This window comes from Vanellus vanellus, assembly GCF_965231255.1.
Source record: "Vanellus vanellus genome assembly, chromosome: 9".
NCBI classification, from domain to species: Eukaryota; Metazoa; Chordata; class Aves; order Charadriiformes; family Charadriidae; genus Vanellus; species Vanellus vanellus.
Window position 1 is genome coordinate 4,860,013 of NC_138914.1, and position 21,706 is coordinate 4,881,718.

General features: G+C 42.7%; 1 protein-coding gene across 1 annotated transcript in view; it reads left to right on the forward strand.

Annotated features, from left to right (window-relative positions):
* TAFA1 (TAFA chemokine like family member 1) overlaps nt 1-21,706 on the forward strand; it is a gene marked incomplete at its 5' end in the record, with an annotated part of 233,993 nt that overhangs the window by 174,031 nt on the left and 38,256 nt on the right. The window contains one exon of the mRNA XM_082487977.1: nt 12,475-12,615. Within this exon, the coding sequence (XP_082344103.1) occupies nt 12,475-12,615 (141 nt within the window). The remainder of the gene's footprint in view (nt 1-12,474; nt 12,616-21,706) is intronic.

Sequence of the window (21,706 nt, forward strand, 5' to 3'; positions counted from 1 at the left end):
GAGCATTAGGGTAGCGTCTCTGGTGGGGCTCACCCTAGATGCACATGAGCCCCATGAGGATGGCAGTTAAACCTGAGTTATCCGAAGCAAAACATTTGGGGTTGAATTAAATGATGTTTTTCCAACTAGCTGAAGATCTGAGAAAGCTGGGCATGTATCAGGACTAGATTAAGAAGAACTGAGGCAAGGAGAACCCTTTGCATGCAGTGTGGCAATCGGCACAGCGTCTGCAGCACGTCAGACTACCCGCTTTTCCTTGGGAAGCTGCAGTACGGGCATAAGGACGTGCATATATTTAATTTTTTTTTGCATGATTGCCTTGAAATGTATTGTTTGGTTTATTTTGGACTAAAAGTGATTTGTTTTTTAACGTAAAATGGCTGCTTTGTGATCCTAAGAGACACAGTTCAAGTCATTTCCAATTTCCTTCTCTTTGTGGGCTTCAGCTTTCAAGATACTTACCGCTTTTTGATGAGGGTATGAGTACGTCATAACATTTCTTGGCTGTAGTACTATACAGGGAAGAAACTGGAAATCATTAGCTAAAAGTAGTTGAGTTACATGAATTATAACCCCCTGCTGAGACATGGGGATTTCATCTTGAATTGAAATTTATTGATGTTTGCCAATGAAGTGTCAATTAAAAAAAAATTCTGTTTAAAAAGCAACTTTAATGTTAAAAAGCCTACTCCAAATTCTCAGAGATAGAATTTGGACGAAGACTGATCCTTACCAAGGGTAAACAGGAGAGAGAAAAATAAATGTATTTTCTGCCTGGCCTGTTTGGCTCTGCTCACTACGGAGCTCCCAGCGCACTGCTACTGTTTAACTAATAAAAAATAAATTAATATGAATTTCAAGCCGGTGCTGTAATGTATCACACGTTGCTTTCGAAGTAGGAAATTATTTGCTCGCTGGACTTCATGTATTTCCACTCAAGTACGCAGTCCTTTTTATTCATATTCTAAGGGAACAGAGTGAACTGAATTGCACATGTATTCAAAGAGGCAGCACAAATCTGAGCAGGAGCCAGATGATCAATTATCAGGAGGTAGTACTGCATTGTGTTGTTCACCAGGAGCTTCAAGAGAGACGAGAAAGAAATTGTCAAAGAGAGAAACATTCAATGCAGTTACCAAAAAGAAAAGGTAAAAATAGAGAGAGAGAGGAGAACCGGAATAAATCGTGGTTAGAATTGTACGCTGAGAGCTGGAGCGGAAAGACAGAGCAAATCAAGGTGACAGGAAATAAAATATTGCTCATGAACAGAAACAGGGAGGAGAGAGACATCACAACATGGAGACTTGCGGGAAAAAAAAAAAGGCAGCTCCGGATAGTGACTGTGGGAAAATGTAGGAGAAAGGGGGTCTTGGGAGTCTTTAAGGTAGTTTGGAAAAAGAAAATCAGTCAGACTTCTTGTGTTTGAGATGAACGTCACTGAAACGAAACAAAAAGAAGAAAATAAGAGGAACCAAAAGTTATCATGAAATAAAATATTGCTATTGTCCTCTCCCTTAAAATTTTGGTGAGGAGGAGGCAACCACCCTTCCCCTAAGGCTTCCCATAGAGGTGGCCGCAATGAAGCGTTAAATTTTGAGACCGGTGGGGTCTGAATCCCACGTCATCCTCTGCGTCCCTCCCTCTTCCTCAGCCGTAGTTTGTTCCTGACCAGTAGTAAACCAGCTTGATCATGCTTGGGTCTGGATGAAACAGATTATTTTGAGGCAGAATTTTTTTAACTCGTTGATTTATAACCACAGTATAGTAGCCTGAAAATTAAAATATCGCCGTTCACATATCCAGTCTGTAACATTCACTGAGGTGTTTGACTGTGCTTAAAGCTAAATAAAGCTCAGTAATGAGTGTGCTATGAATTCCTCAGGCTGGAGACTACCGGGTTCTTCTGCTATGGATAATGTATGCAGTGTAAAATGCTTTCCATGCAAAACCAACCGATTGCTTCTGTTCCTTTCGCTCCATCCTCTGTCCTTCTGTACCATTGTACAGTCAGTTCCGGGCAAAGGTATCGTTCTCTACTCAAATGTAGGAGCAGCTGCCGGTGGTCACGGTGTGAGTGACTCTAGGAATATATGGGGTGGGATAATGCGCACGCTTGTCCACTGAAAAATGACTGAGAAATGATTGCTTGGCATTGCTTAGCTGCAGCAGAGTGTGGAATTTACTGCTGCTGCTCGTGGCACACAGCACCTGTACAGTGACATTTTCATTACATATGCTGTAACTCATGGTCCTTTGTTTTCCATTTCATGGATTTTGCAACACGTGGTGAACCCCATTGAGGGAAATGTTGCTGCCACTATAGCAGGACATCTCATCTGTAAGAGATCCCATCCAAAACATCTTCGCTTTGATCCCACCCTAACATCTCAGTTTTATACATCGGCCAAATTCTTTTAGTCCCGTTCCTCCTTGTTATTTTATTTATTGCCGTTCTTCGGAAGATTAATGCGGCTTCTGCACGGGATATAATTCTCTATATCAGTCTGTCTATAGTATCTCTGCAATCCTAGCTCTTCATCACTCTACATTCTTTATGGATCGCATTACTTTCACCACCCCCTTATCTAACTACTTCATAAAAACCTCCTCACACATTTATAAAGCATGACAAGAGTATTACCATAAACTATGTTACTCTGCTCGGTAAACACATCACAGACTCTCCATAGGCTAATCACCTGAGTGGATAAAATTATCTGGGGATGAATTTATCTGCAGCAATCGTATCAAAAGACAAACTGTATGGAACAGCAGCGTTCTGCTTTTCCATCATTTTGTCTCGACTGAAAGCCTGGATTGCAAAGTTGGTTATTGCTGATCTTCTTTGTAATCGGTAGACTTATTTATGAATATTTAACAGAAATCCTAAAAGTGTGAGATTTTAGTGTCTCATGTGAAACAATAAAGGTTACGGTATGAGTCTAATAAGCAATTTTGGGTCTCTTTTGAGGTCGATGGGAAAAGTAATAAAGTTTCCCAATTCGGAGAGTAGGCTGAGGATAAAGGCATTTAATAAAAGGATTAGACAGCTTGAGAGATCTGGAAACATCAAGGTGCTTGGGGAAAGCCTGTTGGGCAAGAGCGAGACTCTGGCAGGACCAAACAGCGCTCGCCTGGTTGACAGAGAATAATTTCTAAATCCTTTCTTAGTAACTACTTCTCATGCACGCTTCTGTATTCATTTCTCATCAGCAGCTGTGCCTAAATCACATATTTCTTATCAGTTTAATTATTCCATCTGAAAAGAGAGTTATCCTATCTTTCTTTCATTATGTGCCTTTTGTAAGAGTCGTTTAACTTAACATCCATTCTGTGGATGCCTTTTGCTGGCAGCATTTAGAAGAACGTTTTGAAGTCCTGAGAACAATACTCTGTGGTTCACCCAAATTTTGTTGTTAGGTTATTTTCAGGCCTAATTCCACTTTGGATTTTCATGCTCGCTCTGGTAAGGAACCAATATTGGAAATGTTCATTTCTGCTCAGCGGCAGAAATGTTCATTCCTCCACAGCTTTGTTACCTAGAAAATTTGTTCTGGGGAAGAATTGTGCAGCTGCAAAGCAATGATCAGAATAGCACAGTAGGTCTTTTTAATCTCTAGTTTTATACTGCTGCCTGCAGTTTAAGTTATAGGAGGAGCACTGCTTCGGTGCAGGCATATTACACCTATTTTGCTCAAACTGTTTTTTTTTTTTATCCTCTCTGACAAATCAAATATTAAATTTTCCAAACCACCCAAGTGACTCAGGGCAAGATTTTTTTGAAGATACTTCTAGATTTTTATGCTCAGCCTTACTAGTTCTACATCATTTAGGCCAAGAAATCCCATTTACAAGTGATATAGACCTATAGGACTGTCATATCTCACTGAAAGTCAATGAAATTTAGAGCCGATGCCTATTACTTTGTGATATGGAACTTATTTCTCAAAATTAACGTTGTTCTCTTTCTGAATTTTCAAAGTCCTGCCTCTTCACATACATCTCTTAATGGCATTCCAGAGCTGTAAAACCCGCTAAAACTTCTAATTTCTAACCTCCATTTCTGAAAGTTGCTGTAAGTTGATCTCCCTTTGAAGTAAAAAAAAAAATCTCATTAAAAGCTTGAAGATCCCCACCAAGAGAACATTGGATTCTTGGCTGCCTCGTGGGTTACAGATCTGCTTTTTGTAGTTCATCAATACAAGAATGCTAATAGTCCCTATTACAATTCACTTTCAATACTCCCTGTGACAAAAAAGCAATCAAACGTGCGGGGTGTGTGTCTGGTCCTCTGCAGGCGGCTCTGCCTGATGGCTGTGGCTCTGCTGCCTGTCAGGGACAGCGCGCGCACACAACGGGTGGGATTTTCTCATCAACTCTGTCATTTTTGTGTTTGTGTGTACTGTACGCGTGCATGCAAAATCATAATTAAAGCTACCCGTAACTCGGCTTCAGTAACAGCTAGAAGCAAACCCCCTCATCAGCATTCCTCTCCAGCCACGCTTGCCCTGTTGTCCTCTGGAATGCCTCAGCCGAGCTGGTGGTTGCGCTGCCGTTTGAGATGCAGTGTGCCAGGGGCAGTAGTTGCTAGAAGACTGCCTTGTTTTGCTGGGTACCATTTTTCCTTTGATTCATCTTTAAGAGATTTTTTTTTTTTTTTTTTAAAATATGCATAAGAATAAGGTCCTGTGCAAATTTCTCAGGAGATCAATTTGCAAGGCTCTTTAGTAGAAAGGCCTATTCTCTGGTGTGTATATTGGTTTGATATGGAAATCCATAAGCCTGCCCTAGATCCACCCACATCTCACACTCTGGCGTGCTCTGGGTTTTCTTTGTGAATTCAAGAGTAGAATCCGTGCCATTTCTCCTTTACAGAAAACACTTATTTTTAATTTCTGCGAATAAACCAGTTCTTGAGGATCAGAGTCTATTCTGTGTGTAAGTATAAGAATCTGTAAATCTCTCAGATAAAAAGCCTCCTGTGGCTGATGGTAGGGAGCATTAGTAGAAAGTTGTAAAAGACTACAAATCCATGTGCTAATTAGAGCTTTGCATATCCCTGCTTCCCCTATTATACTGAATGGGAAATAAAATACAAATGAAAAAAAAAAAAAAAAAGAGTTAGTACTCAAATGAAATAGTAACATTCTGCTGAACAAAATATTTTAAAGATATTGTTTTCCTCTAGAAATTCTTGTTATGGATTTTTGCAAAAAAGTTTGATTTCATGGAAATGGCCTTTTCTGTCGAAACCAGTCTTAGAAAATTAGCTTATGGCACCATAAATAACCAGAGATGCCTGTGCCGAATGCACATTGCCCCTCAGCTTTTGAATTCTGCCTTCCGAATCTGTCAAAACTTTGGCTTAGTATGAAATTAATTTCCATCTGTAGCTGAACTGCTTTGTCCAGCAGTTCTTCTCCAGACTCTGACCGTATCTGCAATGGGTCAACACGAACCAAGACAGTAACATCTCTGGTCTTACTAGAAATAGGGTCGTTGTACCAGTGATACAGGAATCGGGGCCTGAACCGAAGGGGAATGTTGCACCACTCACCAGGAGAGAGTCCCGCGGGCTCCCGGCCGAGCTGTGAGCTCCACCGGTACTCGTGTAAGTGACCTGGGCGTCAGAAGAAGCTTCAGTAGGAGTTTGAAATGCAAGATGCAAATCCACGGGAAACCAAATTTCACCTGCCACACTCCTCATGGAGGCCCTTGTTCTGGTCTTTTGTAAACAAAACGCATTTTCTTTAGTGGAGATACCCTGACGTCTCCAGAAGCCTTTCATAGCAGCAGCATTTGAGAAAATAATATCCCAACCTAAAACTTAATGACCCGCAGCGGGAATCGCTTATGTTGCTGCAGTTGCATAGAGCCTTCCCAAACTGAAAATAATATATATCCCACATAATGAGCAATGAAAATACTGAATATTAATGAAAATATAAATATAAATTTAGGAAACAGACCACTGCAGTCTATTCTGATCCACTGGGCAAAAAAATCTGGTATATAACCAGGAGGCTCGAAGAACACGTGCGGTTCTTTACAAATCGCCACCATCATTTTAGCTCCATATATAATGAGCAACCCATGAATCTATTTGTAGCAGTTATCATAATGAGAAAGAATTAACTATGATTTAATGCTACCTTTTTATACTCGGGTCCATTTTTCGGTAGTACCTTTGTGCTACTCAGAGTTCGTGGGCCAAATTCGGCAGTTTTGTAACTTCATTGGAACTGATGGCCCTCTGGCAGCTGGGGTGCCATTAGCCTCAACCTCATAAAAATCAGTAAACACCCTAAGCCCTGACTACTGATTGCGCCACAGTCAGTGCCCCTCTCCGTGCGCGGAAGTGCGCGCTCCTCTGTGTGCAGAAATGCCTCCTGTGGGCTTGAGCCTTTTCCTTCCGGAGCAGATACAGAATGTCAGAGAATTCCATGTGAAACAAAAATTTGAGTGTAATTGCACTATGGCTGTGAGGAGTCTTTTATTTGTTCACTTATGAAGTGGCTCGTGCGGTAGCATGGGACTTTGGTTTTCCATCTGTTACATATTCCCGTCAGAAGCAAAAACGTTATTTTTTAAGTAACATAGTAGTGGCTTATTATTTCTTAAAGTAAAGTATAGTATTTTCCCCTGAGTGCAGCATAGTCTGTAGTTCTGGCACATTAGCTGGCATAAACATTTTGATTAAAGCTTATGAATGTATTAATTACAGCTGGGAAGTTTCCAAAGCTTATTCCAACTGCAAACTCTTCGAACTGCAGCCCCCAAAGCTGAATTCTTTTTAGCAAATGTAAAAATGGCTGTCACGGGGTTGCCTTTTCTTTCTCTAGGATGTTTGTACAAAGACATGAGGTGGCAAGGGTGCAAATTTTTTTACCCATTAGTTTCTGCAGGTACTTTTTCAGAAAGTCTTCAAGCGTCTGAAGAATTTTTTTACCGTCATGTTGTTAAACATTTGCTTGAAGTCTTAAGAACTTCAATTCTCTTTAAAGTTTTCTGTGATCTCCCAGGTCTAGCAACATCTGCACATACTTAAGCATTTATCAGAATAACATCACTGGGTATGTGACCCCAAACAGGATGACAACACTGGAACATAGACTGTCTAGCTGAGGCTCTATAAATAAACACAGCCAGGAAAACCAGTAAGAGTTCTAATGGACTCTCTGCAAATGTTGATAGAATTGGTCCGTGTGATTTCCTTTGCTCGTATTCCCATGGCGGGCTGCTTGTGGTGTAACAGAGGGCAGAATTTCACCAGCAAAGCCTATAACGTTGTTTGGGTATGGCTACTTTTTGCAAGTAACATGAACAAGTTCTTACAACAACCTTCAACCGGATGAGGTTGCGTGGCGCATTGGCAATGAGAGAGAAGCAAACGGAACGGAGGACCTGAATTCTAAAATCACTGGGTGTATGACCCCAAAAAGAAAGGCATATCTTATCTATCAACCGGCTGTGCCTCCGCCAAACAACCCAAGAAGTCTCACCTAAGCGGCGCTTTGCTCATGCATTCATGCGCGCATGCATTCATTATGACTGACCTGCCCTAGGAAGGTCCATTAAGTGGAACTCATTTCAAGCACAGATGGTCCTGAATAGCTTAATGTCTGCCTGGTGGCCAGAATAAGTGAATTCTTGATGGCCTTAGACTTCTGATCACATACGTGCAGCCAAGGAGGAAATGAAAACATGTTTATCATTTTGATAAACAACCTCTCTCATTGCTGCAGGATGCTCCACGTAACTCAGCAGAGTCAAATACTATTAAATTGTCATCACTGTCAAAGAGAGAACGTATAAGTTTTGCTACCTGAGTCATAGTTAATGATTTCCACAATGTATAACACAAATCAGTACTGCTGTTTGCCTTTTTTATGTTTGTTTACTGATAAGTTCAGGCTTGGCTAGAATACAGAGGCGAGTTATAATTTTGGAGTGCAAAATATGCTTTTATTATTACCTCTCAGCTAGAGATATACAAACCAGGGGTGACTAGAAGATGGCTTTTTAGCTTCTGGCAGGCGTGCACTCAGACCCTATAGGTGATTAGATATTTCAAGTCACAGCTGCCCACAGTAGGCTCATACTTATGATAAAATATTTCACTCTGCGGTGTGTAAACTCAAGGTGGCTTTATAACAGAGACAAAAATGAATATGATTTCAGGAGTTTAGTGTCCTCCAATTAGAATTAAACCATTTGCAGGAGTAACAAACAGTTATCCCTCTTTTACGGTGAGAATGATGTACAATTTCTACAGTTTGGTATTTTAAGCCTATGCAGAACGAAGACTCCCAGAAGGCTGGGAAATACGAGCAGAGTCGGAATGCCACAGATGATAGTTGCCATCTTCGACAGCCCAGAATCCTTCCCAGCAGCCAGTTCTGTCCCTCTTGCTTTGGGTAGGCGTCACATTTCCTTCATGCAAAGCTCAGAGCATCCTGGGAACTGAGCGCTCTGGAAGAGTCAGCTGTTCTTACTCGACTAAGTTTGGTGTGAAGAGGACATAAGTCATGTTAGGACATTTCCATTCATCTCTGGAGCTTCTCGAAGAAAGAGCAAAGCTACTGCTGATTTGCAAGTTCCTATTTCTAATCTTTTTTCTTATTTGCTTGGGGCAGGAGGGAATTAAAAAAACCCGTAAGATATCTTTCTTACCAGGTGGGTATAACAGCCACTACATGAAATGTAACTGTCGACAAAACATTCGGAAGACACTTACTTAGAGGATTTTAGGGCCCTTCCCCCTCCTTTTAAGATCAATGGCAAATCTGCTGTTGACTTCAATGAGTTGGATGAGGCTGTTATTGTGGAAACAAAGGCAGAAGCTACCTTAGCTCACTCAACCATAAAATTCCAAAAAAAAGACATTTCTGTTCTTTGTGACAAGGATTTAAACTTTTTGCGGCACTCACAGCCTATCAGGTCAATAATTCACATTTTTTCAGGACTCCCAGCACTGTTAACATCTTGCCAGGTCTTCCCATAATCTAAAAGAACCACTGAGAAAAAATCACTGGCTCAGGACCAGAAGTCCTCAGATATTGGTATTAAAGCATTTCTTGGCACTGTCCCTCCCACTCTGCCCTTCCCCCCCCCCCCCCCCAAAAAAAAAGTCGAAAATAAAATTTAAGAAAATTAAGAATCACAGAATAAAAAGGTACTTAACATATATATATGAACGTGTTAAAATTTTTTTCAGTGGAAACTGAAGACTGATTCATGTTTCTCTCCCTGCTCTGACTTGTTTCCTCGTTTGTGCAGCTGAAATAAGAGATTTAAGTTGAAAAACACACACACACAAAGTATATATGTGGTATATATAGATTTCTGTGAATAATGTAATCAAGAGTGTGCTTTTTCAGTGAGTTTTTTTCCTAGTCTCATTTGTATTTCTCTGGGTACCTCTATCTATTCCCATTTCGTATATGGCTTTTAAAAAGCACGTATATGCGTGGTTGGTAAAATATATACCAGCAAAACACATTGCATGCAATGCTATCCACTAAACATTCGTAGGCTAAAAGCGCTTTAATGGAAAAATCTGATCCCATATAACAAATTTTCCTGGAAAACAGGGTGTGTAACATGCATAACTTTCTCCAAGTGAGATGGATTTTTTCTTCTTTTTCAGCACTGGGAAGATTTGTTATTGTTGTTATTATTATTTGCATTACAGTTATAGTCCATGCAGATAAAAGTTCCAATTAATGTACTTAACTGTCTAATGGTAAAAAAAGTGTTTTTTCATTGCTTTTATAGTTTCCTTGTGTTTTCCCACTCCTTAAAAACTATACACTTTGTGTTAAATTCTTTATTGCTGCAGCGACTTGAGCTTCCACATGACAATTAAAGATGTTATAAAGCTCACCCACCACAACCCATTATTTTGAATGGATAACCAAATAAGCAAGACTAGCTCATGTGGTTATTAGTAGTCATACAGCAAATTAATAGAGAAAATTAAGCATTTAGCTTATTCCCAGATATTTACTACACAGTCTAAAATTAGAAATGCTTATTACTGCGTACATTAGCTTTATTGTTGAGGTTTCAATCAATAAAATCACAAATCTTTCCTCTCTTAGGGCATGACCATAAGACAAAGTAAACCAATGAGGATCTTTTCTTTGCTTTCAATATGATTTGGGTGGGGCAACAGGGAGTATATCTGAAGAATTACTTCATAGAACAATACAAGCATTTGGGGCTGAGTTGATTGTCACAATTCCTCTTACTCCTAAGAGACACTTAAAAGACCATTTGTCAGATGATGGCTTTCTGAATTGTCGGGATCTCTCTTCTGTGGCACCTATTGGCTTTCAAAAAGCTTGTGTCAGCAGCCCAAATGCACCTAATAACTAATACATGAAGCAGCATTTCTCTCCAGATGAGTTAAATATTTACTGCAGAGTTAGTCTGGTCTCAGGCTTGCAAACTCATCAGTGCTTAACCCCGTGACCATGCAACCTAAGCTCATTTACCCTAATGGACGTTCACAGGCTTTCATCCACTGACTCACCCTGCAAGGTCGGTGGTTTGAAAAATGAATATTATAAAACATTTCCACACTTTGCGGAGTCCCTCGTCAGTGGTAGTTGTTGTACCACTTGAGGCTGAAAGAGTTGGGGCTGTTCAGGCTGGAGAAGAGAAGGCTCCGAGGAGACCTTACTGCGGCCTTCCAGTCCCTAAAGGGGGCCTACAGGAGAGCTGGGGAAGGGCTTTTTACTGGGGCATGTAGCGATAGGACGAGGGGGAATGGCTTTAAACTGGAAGAGGGCAGGTTCAGATTGAACCTTTAGGAAGAAGTGTTTCCCTGTGACGGTGGTGAGGCACTGGCACAGGTTGCCCAGAGAGGTTGTTGAGGCCCCATCCCTGGAGGTGTTCAAGGCCAGGTTGGACGTGGCCTTGGGCAACCTGGGCTGGTGGGAGGTGTCCGTGCCCATGGCAGGGGGGTTGGAACTCCATGATCTTCAAGGTCCCTTCCAACCTAAACCATTCTATGATTCCATGATACTGTGGGTACACCTGATGGCACACCACCATATGACCTTAACAACACGTAGTGAAGGGAGATTCCTCCCTGCCCGCCTACCCCAGTGCTCCGCTACAGAAATATCACATTTGTCGAATCACCAGGCAACAGGACTTGCTCCTGAGCAGGGAGATGCCACTGGACTCCCAGACCTCTTCCAAAATCCCTTGTTCAGAGCCAGACACGGACCAGCATCTCCACACTGCTTATTCTCCTACCTGGTAGCAGGGTTAATCTAATGTTCAAAAGCTCCCAAAGTTGTTTCAAAAAGAAGAATGAAACCAAAGACAGGAATAATGCTTTTTATGCTATGGTAAAAGCAATGTACAGTTAGCATTTCATAGTGGCATAAAGTAACAACACTTTTTTAGCAAACCTTCTTACACACTCTGCTCTTTAGTAGGCTGTGCACGGTGTTTTGTACCAAGTTTAAACAAAACCTGCCAAATTTATGCCGCAATTTCATAAAGTAGCCAAATATCTGTGGGGAACAGACTGGCACGATTAAATACGTGGTGATTATGAGCTAAACACAATCTGAACTGAGGCGTCAAGAAATTATTTGGGCAGTGCGTTAGCCCGCTGTCGTATCTCATCTTGCACTGCACTGCGAAGGTGAATAGGAATAATACACTTGTCGCTTCGTTTCCGTGCATAGCATACACCTCAAACACCAAATATTCATGAACACTAAGCCACCATCTATCTGTCTATCCCTCCTTTGTGTTCTCCACCTAATCAAACGATTGCAAGCGTTCATAAAGAACAGTTGGGGAGAAGACAAATTAAGCCTGGTGATCTTGCACGCAATGGGAAGGTTTCCTGCCTTAAAACTGCTAATTTAGCGAGGGGTGTAGCAAAGGGAAGCGCCCTTGGGCCATCCCATAGTTTGGAGAGGCTGATTGTCATCCCCTAAGGGCTGAGTACTGGCATGGACTCAAATATTTGGAGAAAAAGCTTGTTTCTTGATGGATTCCCTTAGCCCCTGTCTTTGTACGAGAGAATATTTGGGGGAAGAAGCCTCTGATATTACAAGCATAAAATCAGCCAACAGTTGTTGTGCGTTTACTGTAGTATGTTGCCTACGTTGCTTTAGGCCCAGACCCTGACGCAGTTATTTTTTAGGCCAAAAATTCTGCTGATGTCAGAGAATCTTCTAATGTAAGACAGGCAAGCTATATCTACTGTAGAGGGGCATTTATCTGCATTTCCTATTAAAACTGAAGTATAGCAGCATCTGGCTTATTCAGGAGCACGCGTAATGGGAGAAATGACATTGTAATCCCACCTGTACAGAAGCTGTGCAGGGACACAGGCAGGAGCACGCCTGGGTGCTTTGATTAGCCACTGCTCCTCTTCCTAATCAGAGTGTCAATATTCTCTTTTTCTTTTTTCTTTTTTTTTTTTTTCTTCTTTTTTGCCAGAAGGAGGAACGTGTGAAGTTATAGCAGCACACAGATGCTGTAATAAGAATCGAATTGAGGAAAGATCACAAACAGTAAAATGCTCCTGTCTACCTGGGAAAGTGGCTGGGACTACAAGAAACAGACCTTCCTGTGTTGATGGCAAGTAGCTCCTCCTGTATATATGTCTCTGTTTGTGTACCAGCTTGAAGTCTATAGATTCCGCATCGGAATTTTGTTGTGTTCTCTGTTTAATGAAACAGAAAAACTATAAGCGTAAGCATACGTTTACACCACCTTGCCTGCTACGTTAGTGCACGCTTCCGTGCACATGGGTCACGTTAAGATTTACTCACAAAAAGGAGAGTAGAGTAAAGGCACTTAGATAAATATAACAGATTCTGTGGCAGGATCAAGCCCTTAATAAATAACTGGAGAAAATTGCGTCACTTCACAGCCCCTCCCCCCCCCCCCCTCCATTGCTGCGTTAGTTTTGAATCATAAATATTTCAAAGGACAACAGCCGTTCATTTTGATTTAATTAGCCATTTTAGTTAGTGGCAAAACAGGTAAATGAAACCTGTGGTCTTGTCCTGTAACAAACATTACAGAAACTAGGAAAAAAATCTTTGTCTTTTGAAATCAGTAGTGCTGTTTCTTGTCATGGGGATTTTTTTTGTTGAAGGAAAAACACCATGTTATTTGTGTCTGGGTTTCATATCAGGTCTGACTCCACAGGGTGTATTCCTCTCTGGGGCTCCGCTGCCACTGCTGCAGGGTGAAACCATGGAGCAATCGGCAATAAAGCCACGGCTTGGAAGTGCTTAGCAAAATATAAATGGCATAAGAAGACGGGGAGTAAGTGGTACTAATCCCATTAGTTACCCTTCCCAAACAATCCGCTCTGTGTTGCAGAATCCCCCTGTGCAGCAGCTTTGTGAAAGAGAATATCTCATAAAAATTCCTCGCTACTCCTTATGGTACACATCTGGTGCCGTTATTTATACCACCCCGCAGCCCAAAGGTGCTTTGAAGAGCCAGGGGTCATTTCGGCTAGAGTCGAGGTGGGCTCTGCACTGGGGTCCTTCCTGTGGCTGGACTTCCAGGGGTGGGGGCACGGCTGCAGGTTTTGGAAACATCCAACGTTTCCTCTTTGGGTCTGTTGTTTGGCATTCAGCTTCCCCCCAGGTGAGTGAGAGGGGGTTGCTGTACAGGCAAACATTGGGAGAAATGGTTTCTTCTGGGTACCTTTCCTCATCACATGTCGCAAAGGCACTAGCAGGGGAGCGGGGGCTGGTCCAGTTGTAGCCCAAAGCTAGACGGGAGTGTTGGTGGGCACAGTGGACTGCATAGAGCAATGCAGTACCACACAGGGTTGCACATACAACTAAAAAAATGAGATTGGGGGTGACTTGGAGGGATGAGAACCTCATGTTTTCTCAGGAAGTATTTGTGATCTGTACGTATCTGGTTTAGATACTAAAGACAGGAAGAAAATGTTTTATTTTTTTCAAAAATGCTTTCAGATTTTTAAATTATGAGGCAGTAATTCATAGCTTGTTACACTGGGAGTGCAGTTCAGCTTCTAAACTCATGACTAAAAACAGGCTATGAATGCACCTGTGAATGATTACACTTTAATCCACATTCTGTCATTCTGTTATTGCTTAATTACCCCGATAAAAAGAAGCTTTTCTTTTTCTGTTAAGCACACTCGTAAAACCGTAGGTGAAACCTACAGCTGGTCTTAACCAAAGATCAGCTGTACAAGCCTTGAAGAATTTCACGTTCTTCAGCAGGTCATGAAAAACAGAGGCACGAGATAGAGCAGAGAGACACCATTAATTCAGATCTCATAATTCTGTCCAGAGAAGAGGAGCTCAAAGAATGCTGTGTTAAGAAAAAAAGTCGGGTGCAGGTGTGGAATGGAGCCTAATTGCTCAGTCAGGATTACAATAAAAAGAAATGTTATTGTCTGGAATTTTGAAAGGAGTAAGGATAAAACAATGGCTAATATAAAAGTGCAAAGCTAGTCCCATTGAAGTCACTGGTAAGACTCACAGTGACTTCAAAGCCAGCAAACGTGAACTACAAAGGAACGTCTTCCCCTTTCAAGTTTACTTGTTGTAGTCGGCCCATAGCTTCTTTTGTAGATGGCTGGTGAACAGTTCAAAAGCCCAATGTGCTCCTCGTAAAAATTAATAGAAGGGGCATTTTCCTTGGCCTTTGTTTTATCCCAGACTTTGCTTTGTGACTTTTGACATAGTGACCTGTTTTAAGTCAAAACTTTGACCTACTTAGTGGTTCTGTTCTTGCTAAGGCAAAACTCCCAAAACTTCCCATGGGAGTCCCATTGACGTCAGTACTTTAAATCACACAAAGATTTGGGATTTGCCGTTTCTTTTGTACAGGAAGACATTTCAAAAGGTCATCCGCAACTTTTTGCCTTCTTTACCTACCATATTGAAAGTATTAAGGCTGTTTCATCTCACACTGGGTTTCATACTGAACACGATTTCAAGCCATAATCTGTCATTAAGAAAGCTTGCTTGGATCCATTACTTAAAAATCCATGGATGCTCAGGTACAGCAGTAGACTCACAGCCAAACAGACTGAGCACCTTTGGGAAGTGACAAGGACTGGGAGATCCCATGTTAGCAGTTGGACTCCCATCTGTGGTTGATTATTGCCTCGAGCCATCTCCACCTGATGGCTATTTGGTTGTGCGTATAAAACAAGCTGAACCTCAGCCTTTCCCTGCTCGTACCATTGGCCAAACTGTGACTTAATGGGATCAGAATCAAGCTTTTTGGTGTTTCTCAGTCCAACTTTATCAGAAAACACTTCAAGGCTGATGCCTTGACAGTTTGAAATCATGTTGCAGAGGAGACATTGCATTGCCTTCCGCTCCTACCAGCCCTTGCTCCGGGACACAACTGGGCTGCGTGGGTGGGACTGTGTGGAGAGCTCACTTTGTTTTCTGTTTCAGAGAGAATACAATTATATGTAGGAGTCGGCTTAACATTTTTAATAATTATCAGGAGCGATAAACGGTCCTTTTGTCCTCTGGTTGTGAGATCTCATCGTGGGTAGCACACAGGAGACACGTGTGCAGTCCTCCTCCTGAACGAGCTGACGTTCAGGCTGAGCGTGTGTTGTTGGTACTGCGAAGGGTGGGAAGTTGCCGTATATTCCCAAGCATCGCTTCCTGCCAAGTCCAGCAAACTTTTTCTTTGGAGGCTCATCTTAAAAAAGTATAGTGAGGCCAGGCTGTGGCAGCCTCTGAAGTTATAAATTATTCTTTGCCACTCATTCGGTAGACACTGTCCTAAAAGCTGTCTAAATCACTCATGAATTATGTAGTAGCAACAGTGAGAGCAAAACAAAAGCTAAATCTTGTCATGAAACAGAGAGGCCATTTTCTGGGGTTTTTTGCCTCTTCTATTGCAGATTTACTTTCATGATTCCCTTCACTACTTCAAGGTCTTTTTTTTTTTTTTTTTAAGGATGGTTTGAATGCTCCCTTCCCTCCCTGCGATTTATCTTGCACGGCTCTTGGCCATAGCACGTACCATGGGCATCAGTCTGTTCAGTTCTCTGTCACGGCTGTTATTATTTTCTCCATTTGCCCAAATACCTTTCCAGAGCAAGTCCCGAATGGATTTAGTTCATTTGTGTTACAGCAGCTTCTAAGGGTCCCTTTTTTCAGGGGGAAAGCTGTGCCGAGCATGTCCGGGGTGTCCTCAGCCCTCTGTCTCCAGAGCACAAGGACCTGTGGAGCTTAGAGTGTTTCTAACCTACTCCAGAGCAGAGCTGCTGGACACAGCCTGTGCATCGGCTGTCGGAAGGTCCTGCTCTGCTGTCCTGCCCGCACACCTCAGAGGCGGCCGGGGCCAGCTCAGACAGAATTTGCAGCTCAGACGAGCGTGCAGACCCCTCTGGCTTCACACTTTGATGGACCTGCTCTCTCTCATTTTCCTGTTACTGCAGGCGCTTTGGGTGTGCCGTGCAGGTTATTTCTGCAAGGGTTTCTTAGCCCTGCGTCTGAATTCGCACCTTCCCTCTCCACTGTGCTTACAAACATCTTATCTTCCTCCTTTCAGAAGCCCATGAATTTTTCTCCTGCTGCGATAGGCTCTGTGGGCTTATGAGGGCATCCGGGTGTCAGCACAAATAGCTGGGATTTGTCCCCTTGCTAGTACCGGCACGGCTGGTACAATTTCTCCTGTAGGTAGAGGTTTTATTCCTTTGTCTTTGTTTACCGATTTCTTCTTTTGGAACTGTGGTTATCAGAGAGATGTTCCCAGTAATGTCCTCTGCTTCTTTATAGCAAGTCCTCTTGGGCACATGACAATCGTCCTTTCAGGTGTCAAGTCCACATCCTTTAGAAAATCTGTTCACCCCTGTGAAACCAAAATGTTAGCTGTTTTTTCTTTCGTCTGTTATTCCACATACAGCTGAAAGAATACACTAAAAAGAAAAAGAAAAAAAAAAACCACCTTCATATATTTCTCTTTTTTTAAAATAGAAATTTGTCTCTTTTAAGAATTTTTCACTGTTCCCAGATTTCTTCTGTTGGTCATGCATAATGCGGAGGTATTCTTAATCTTGTTCATTACTTCAAAGCTTTCTTTTCCTGCCCCATCTTCCTTCTCAGTATGGAATGCACTGTGCATAGTGAAACCCCAATGAAAGAACGGGACTTTTAAATACCTTTAAAATTGCTGTTTGAACCTTTTCTAGAAGTACTCAGTATATTCTCAAAATACTTAAATATTATTGAGGGATTTGCATTCACAATGCCACCACAAAAGCCATTTTTATTTTGCCTTTGCGTTCGTACAACCCACGACACTTTCTTCAAATAAATGGCTGTGGACTGGTCCAGATTTGGTGGTTCTACCAGATCTTGGCATCATATGAGGTTTCATAACATCAAAATAAGTTTGTTGTGACAGTATCAAATGTAAAGCTGATACCAACACTGTCGTATTTGGGTCAGGACTTTAATGTTCACCTCTAATTCTTCATTGACCTAATCTTCATGCAAAAATCGGTGTCACGTTTCTGAGTTTTCTTCTGTGGCATGAATAAAGCTGGCTGTGTGAGCTGGAGAGCAGCAATGAGCAAGTGGCGGCAGTGGATTGATTAATGCACTTAGGTCTTTTTTGTCGTTGTTTAGGGCTTGTCTCCACATTAATTGTCGTTTTCTTTGGCTGCTTCTGTTAGCAAAACAGGCTTGTGGCCACTTCATTTATTTTTTTCTTTGTTTTGGTTTGTTGGCTAGGGTTTTTTTAGGCAGTTCATTTTAGCGCTCAGTATAAACAACATGAGGCCCCATCCCTGGAGGTGTTCAAGGCCAGGCTGGACGTGGCCTTGGGCAACCTGGGCTGGTGGGAGGTGTCCCTGCCCATGGCAGGGGGGTTGGAACTCGATGATCTTCAAGGTCCCTCCCAACTTCAACCATTCTATGATTCTATGAATGCTTGACTGCTCATGGGAGCGTCCACCCACCATTTCTATACTCTAGTTGAAAGCATGTGAAAATTCTCCTGGTTGGAAGTTTCCCATTCCCTGTAAGGATACACACTTTTACACTCCAGTGGACTTTGCAGCGGCTGCTCACTTTCCTCCCAGGATATCAGGAAACAGGACAAATAGCCAGGGAAGGAGGTGGGAACGGAGGCCAAGTGAGCCTGTGGGACTACTGAGTAAATATTAACAGAAAAGCTCTGATAATATTCTCTCAGTTCTAATACTTCATATGATTGCTGTAAAAATGTAGTAGGAATACAAGATATTTATAATTTTAATGCTGTCATTTTTATACTGTGAGTAATGTGCTTTGTACCATATCATTTACAGAGGCATTGAACCGTTCTATACAGTCAGTAGGTGGTTATGCCCGTGTGTTCTTCGAGGCCTTGGAATAATACATAATTTGTTCATCTATACTGAAGTTTACTGTGTTACAGTTAATGATTCTCTCAGACATGCATTTTTTGTAACGCTTGAATTTTTTGTTCCCTTCTCTTCAATCTTCTTCCAGTCTTTTTTAAACTCTTTCAGAGGCAACCTCAATATTTCTTGCACAAGTATCTGTGAAATTTGTTGGACCGCAGAGTATGCGATAACAGAAAAGCACCTGCACGGGCTTTTGAAGTCAGTCACAAAGGGACTTTCATGCAGGTTGTGCATGTTGCCAGTGCTTTCAGGAAAAGAGGTGGTTTTAAGACTGGTCAAATCCAACGAGGAAAAAGGAAGGTGCTACTAAAATGCTGTGCAATATCTCTCCCACTAAATTATTCCTGTAAGAAAGGTCTCAGAGATCTGAGATGATCCGATTCCATGTTGTCTGCAACACAGGACTTGAAGCATGAGCTCTCCGGCAGCAGGACTAGTGTTTCAGCTCTCCATGGCCCGCCGTTGCCCTGTTTTATACCAGTTACGCGTCAGGGGAAAGGGAAATCACTCACTGATACGGAACAATAAAATGAAATGAATCCAGTATTTCCCTTTCTCCCTGGCTTTGGATCACATCGAGTTTCAAATCATTCCGTAATATATGAAATATTAACGTGCATGTACATACTTCAGATTTCTATTCGTTTGAGCAAAAATTGGTGTCACGTTTCTGAGTTTTCCGTCACTAGCCACCATGCGGCCCTGTGAATATACATCAGGCTTCGCCAGGATGGCATTAACAAACTAAACACAAGTCTTGATGACCGTTGAGAGCGCTGTGGCTTTTAATGCCTCCCCGGGTCAGCACCTCACAACTCCTCAGACACGCTACTGGATGGTTGGTACCGCGCATCCTTATTTTTCCATGTGCGGTAGCGGGAGCAGAGAGAGGACAGCATTCATCAACACATGTTCCCTTTGCCGCTGTTTGCCCTCCTTTCTCTCACCCAGGACTTGCAAATGAAAAGGTCATACCTGCTATGTCACTCCTTGGGCGTACAAGTGCAGCCGCTCTGTTGACATGAGCTAATATATTTTATTTTTTAAATTATGGATAAGATGCCTCCAGTAGAGCGAGCATGCATAATTCAGGAGCGCTGTGTTCCTGCAGTATGGAGCTGTAGTGTATCCCCTCGCGGGTCCCTGAGCTGGTGCTCAGCCCACGCGCCCTCCCACAGCTCCCCCGCTACCCCAGCTCGCACCGGGTGAGAGATGGTCCCGCGAAATACAGAACTTCCTGGCTTTCCCCGGAGCGAGTGCAGGATTCAAGCCCTGTAGAGTCAAATAAAAGACTCCTATTGACTTTGGGTCAGGTCCTTAGTAAGTGCTTTGTTAGATATAATCCTGTATCTATCAGCGCTTACATCAAGTGAAAACGGATCACAATCACAAAGCCGATAGTTTTCTATTTATCTAATGTGTACTTTAGGTGGTATCACCAGAAAGACTTTTTTTTTTTTCCCCACTCTGTGAAAACACTTTCAATCAATTCTTATTTCTTGAAGAAAGGGGGGAAAAAATGCTTTTTGAAATCCAAGGAGTCAGCTTCTCATCCTTCTAGCTGTGCTTCGGCCTGGATAAGAAGAGATCTCAGGGTCCCACATTATTAATGCACTGTCTATATGAATAACGAGCAGGCTTGGTGAATTATTCCACACTCCCGGGAAAATCTATAACCCTGTCCTTCTGCAGCACCACTAGAACTGAGCAGGAGACTCGTCTTTTTTTGATTTGCTGAATTCAGATGACTTCATTTGTAAGGAGGGAAAAAGCTGTATCTGTTCCCCACTGACACCCATTTAGCAAGCCCCCAAAATTTCACGGTGTATCACGTGGGCTGTTAAAGAAGGAGAAAGAGAGAAAACAGCCTAACTGTGTAGTGGAATATTTTAAGACTTTGCTTTTGTCCAGAAACGCGTCTTCTTGAGTCGCCCTTGCAGCCACCCTGAAATTGCAGCCAGATCCGGAGAGGTGCTGACTTCAGTGGGAGCAAAAGCAAAACTGGCAGTGACGACGCAGAGTAATTAGTTCACTTACCAAGGCACAGCAGCTCTCATTACCAGTTTGCCTTCTAATCCACAGGGCCGGGGCTGAACGGAGCAGAGGGGAGGTGTGTGCCTGACCCTGCCGGTGGCGGGTGAGATTTTGTGTCAGAGCACAGCATCGTTTCCGGAACCCAGAGCATCCCTGAGCAACCTGGGGAGAGCAGAGAGGCCACGCTTCTCCCTGAACAAGGATATCTACAAACATTATATCTCTGTGTGTGTGTGTGTGTGTGTGTACACGCTGTAGAGTCATCCTGACACGGGTGGTACAGCAAAATGCTGTTCAGATGTGGACCTATGTGTTTGCAGGGATTAAGGTACACAGGGGGAGGATACTCGAGGCTCAGATTTGTAGCCAACCTGAGCCAAATTCGGCAAGGGGGGCTGCCAAATTAGGCGCTTCCCCACCTCTCGACGAGGGCTGCGTTGTTTGTGCTGCGTGCAAACATCTGCCAGGCGTTAGGGAGAAGCAGACAGATGATGATGTCTTTCTGGTGTGAAGATGGTGCAACTAATGAGATCGTCTGACTGTGGGTTTATGTGAGTACATCTTCATCTCGGCTATAATTTATCTCCCTACCTGTGTCTTACGTTTCTTTCTTTTCCAATTGCCATTGCGGTTTCCTGGGAAGCAAAGCAACCGCCCTTTTTAATATCAAGCCCATAGAACAGCTGACTAATCCACCCCTGATGAAGTGCAGAGACCTCACTTAAATCCCAATTTCCGCAGGAAAAAAAAAAACAAACATTTTCTTTTTCTACTTCAGAGGGGAAAAAAGCCATAAGTCATGGCACTATCTCCGTCTGCGTGAGGGGTGGTCATTTTTCCAGGCTCCAGCTGACAGGTTTCGGCACCGACACAGAGGGAGCAGAGCCCTTGCAGCCAACCAAGGTGCACAAGCAGCAGCCTTATGGTGAAATTAGAGAACGGCACGACCGTTTAACAGTGTGAAGATACTCAGGAACATATAATTACTTCACCTCCGTACGGAGGAAAGTAACCTTTCTCTAAAATACTTGCAATAAGCCCGCTAGAGGCTAAATGGAAAAACAGTAGGAGTTTTCTCCTCTTATAGGTAGCATTAAGTGTTAATCACAGCGCTGGAAAGAGCCTGGTCGGGGGGGTTGGAGGCAGGGAGCGCCGGCACAGAGGGCAACCGGCAAAAAGGAGCACAAGCTGGGTGGGAAAAAAGAGCCTAAAAGAGAGAGAATTCCCTCGCAGGGGTGAAGCCACGGGTAGGAC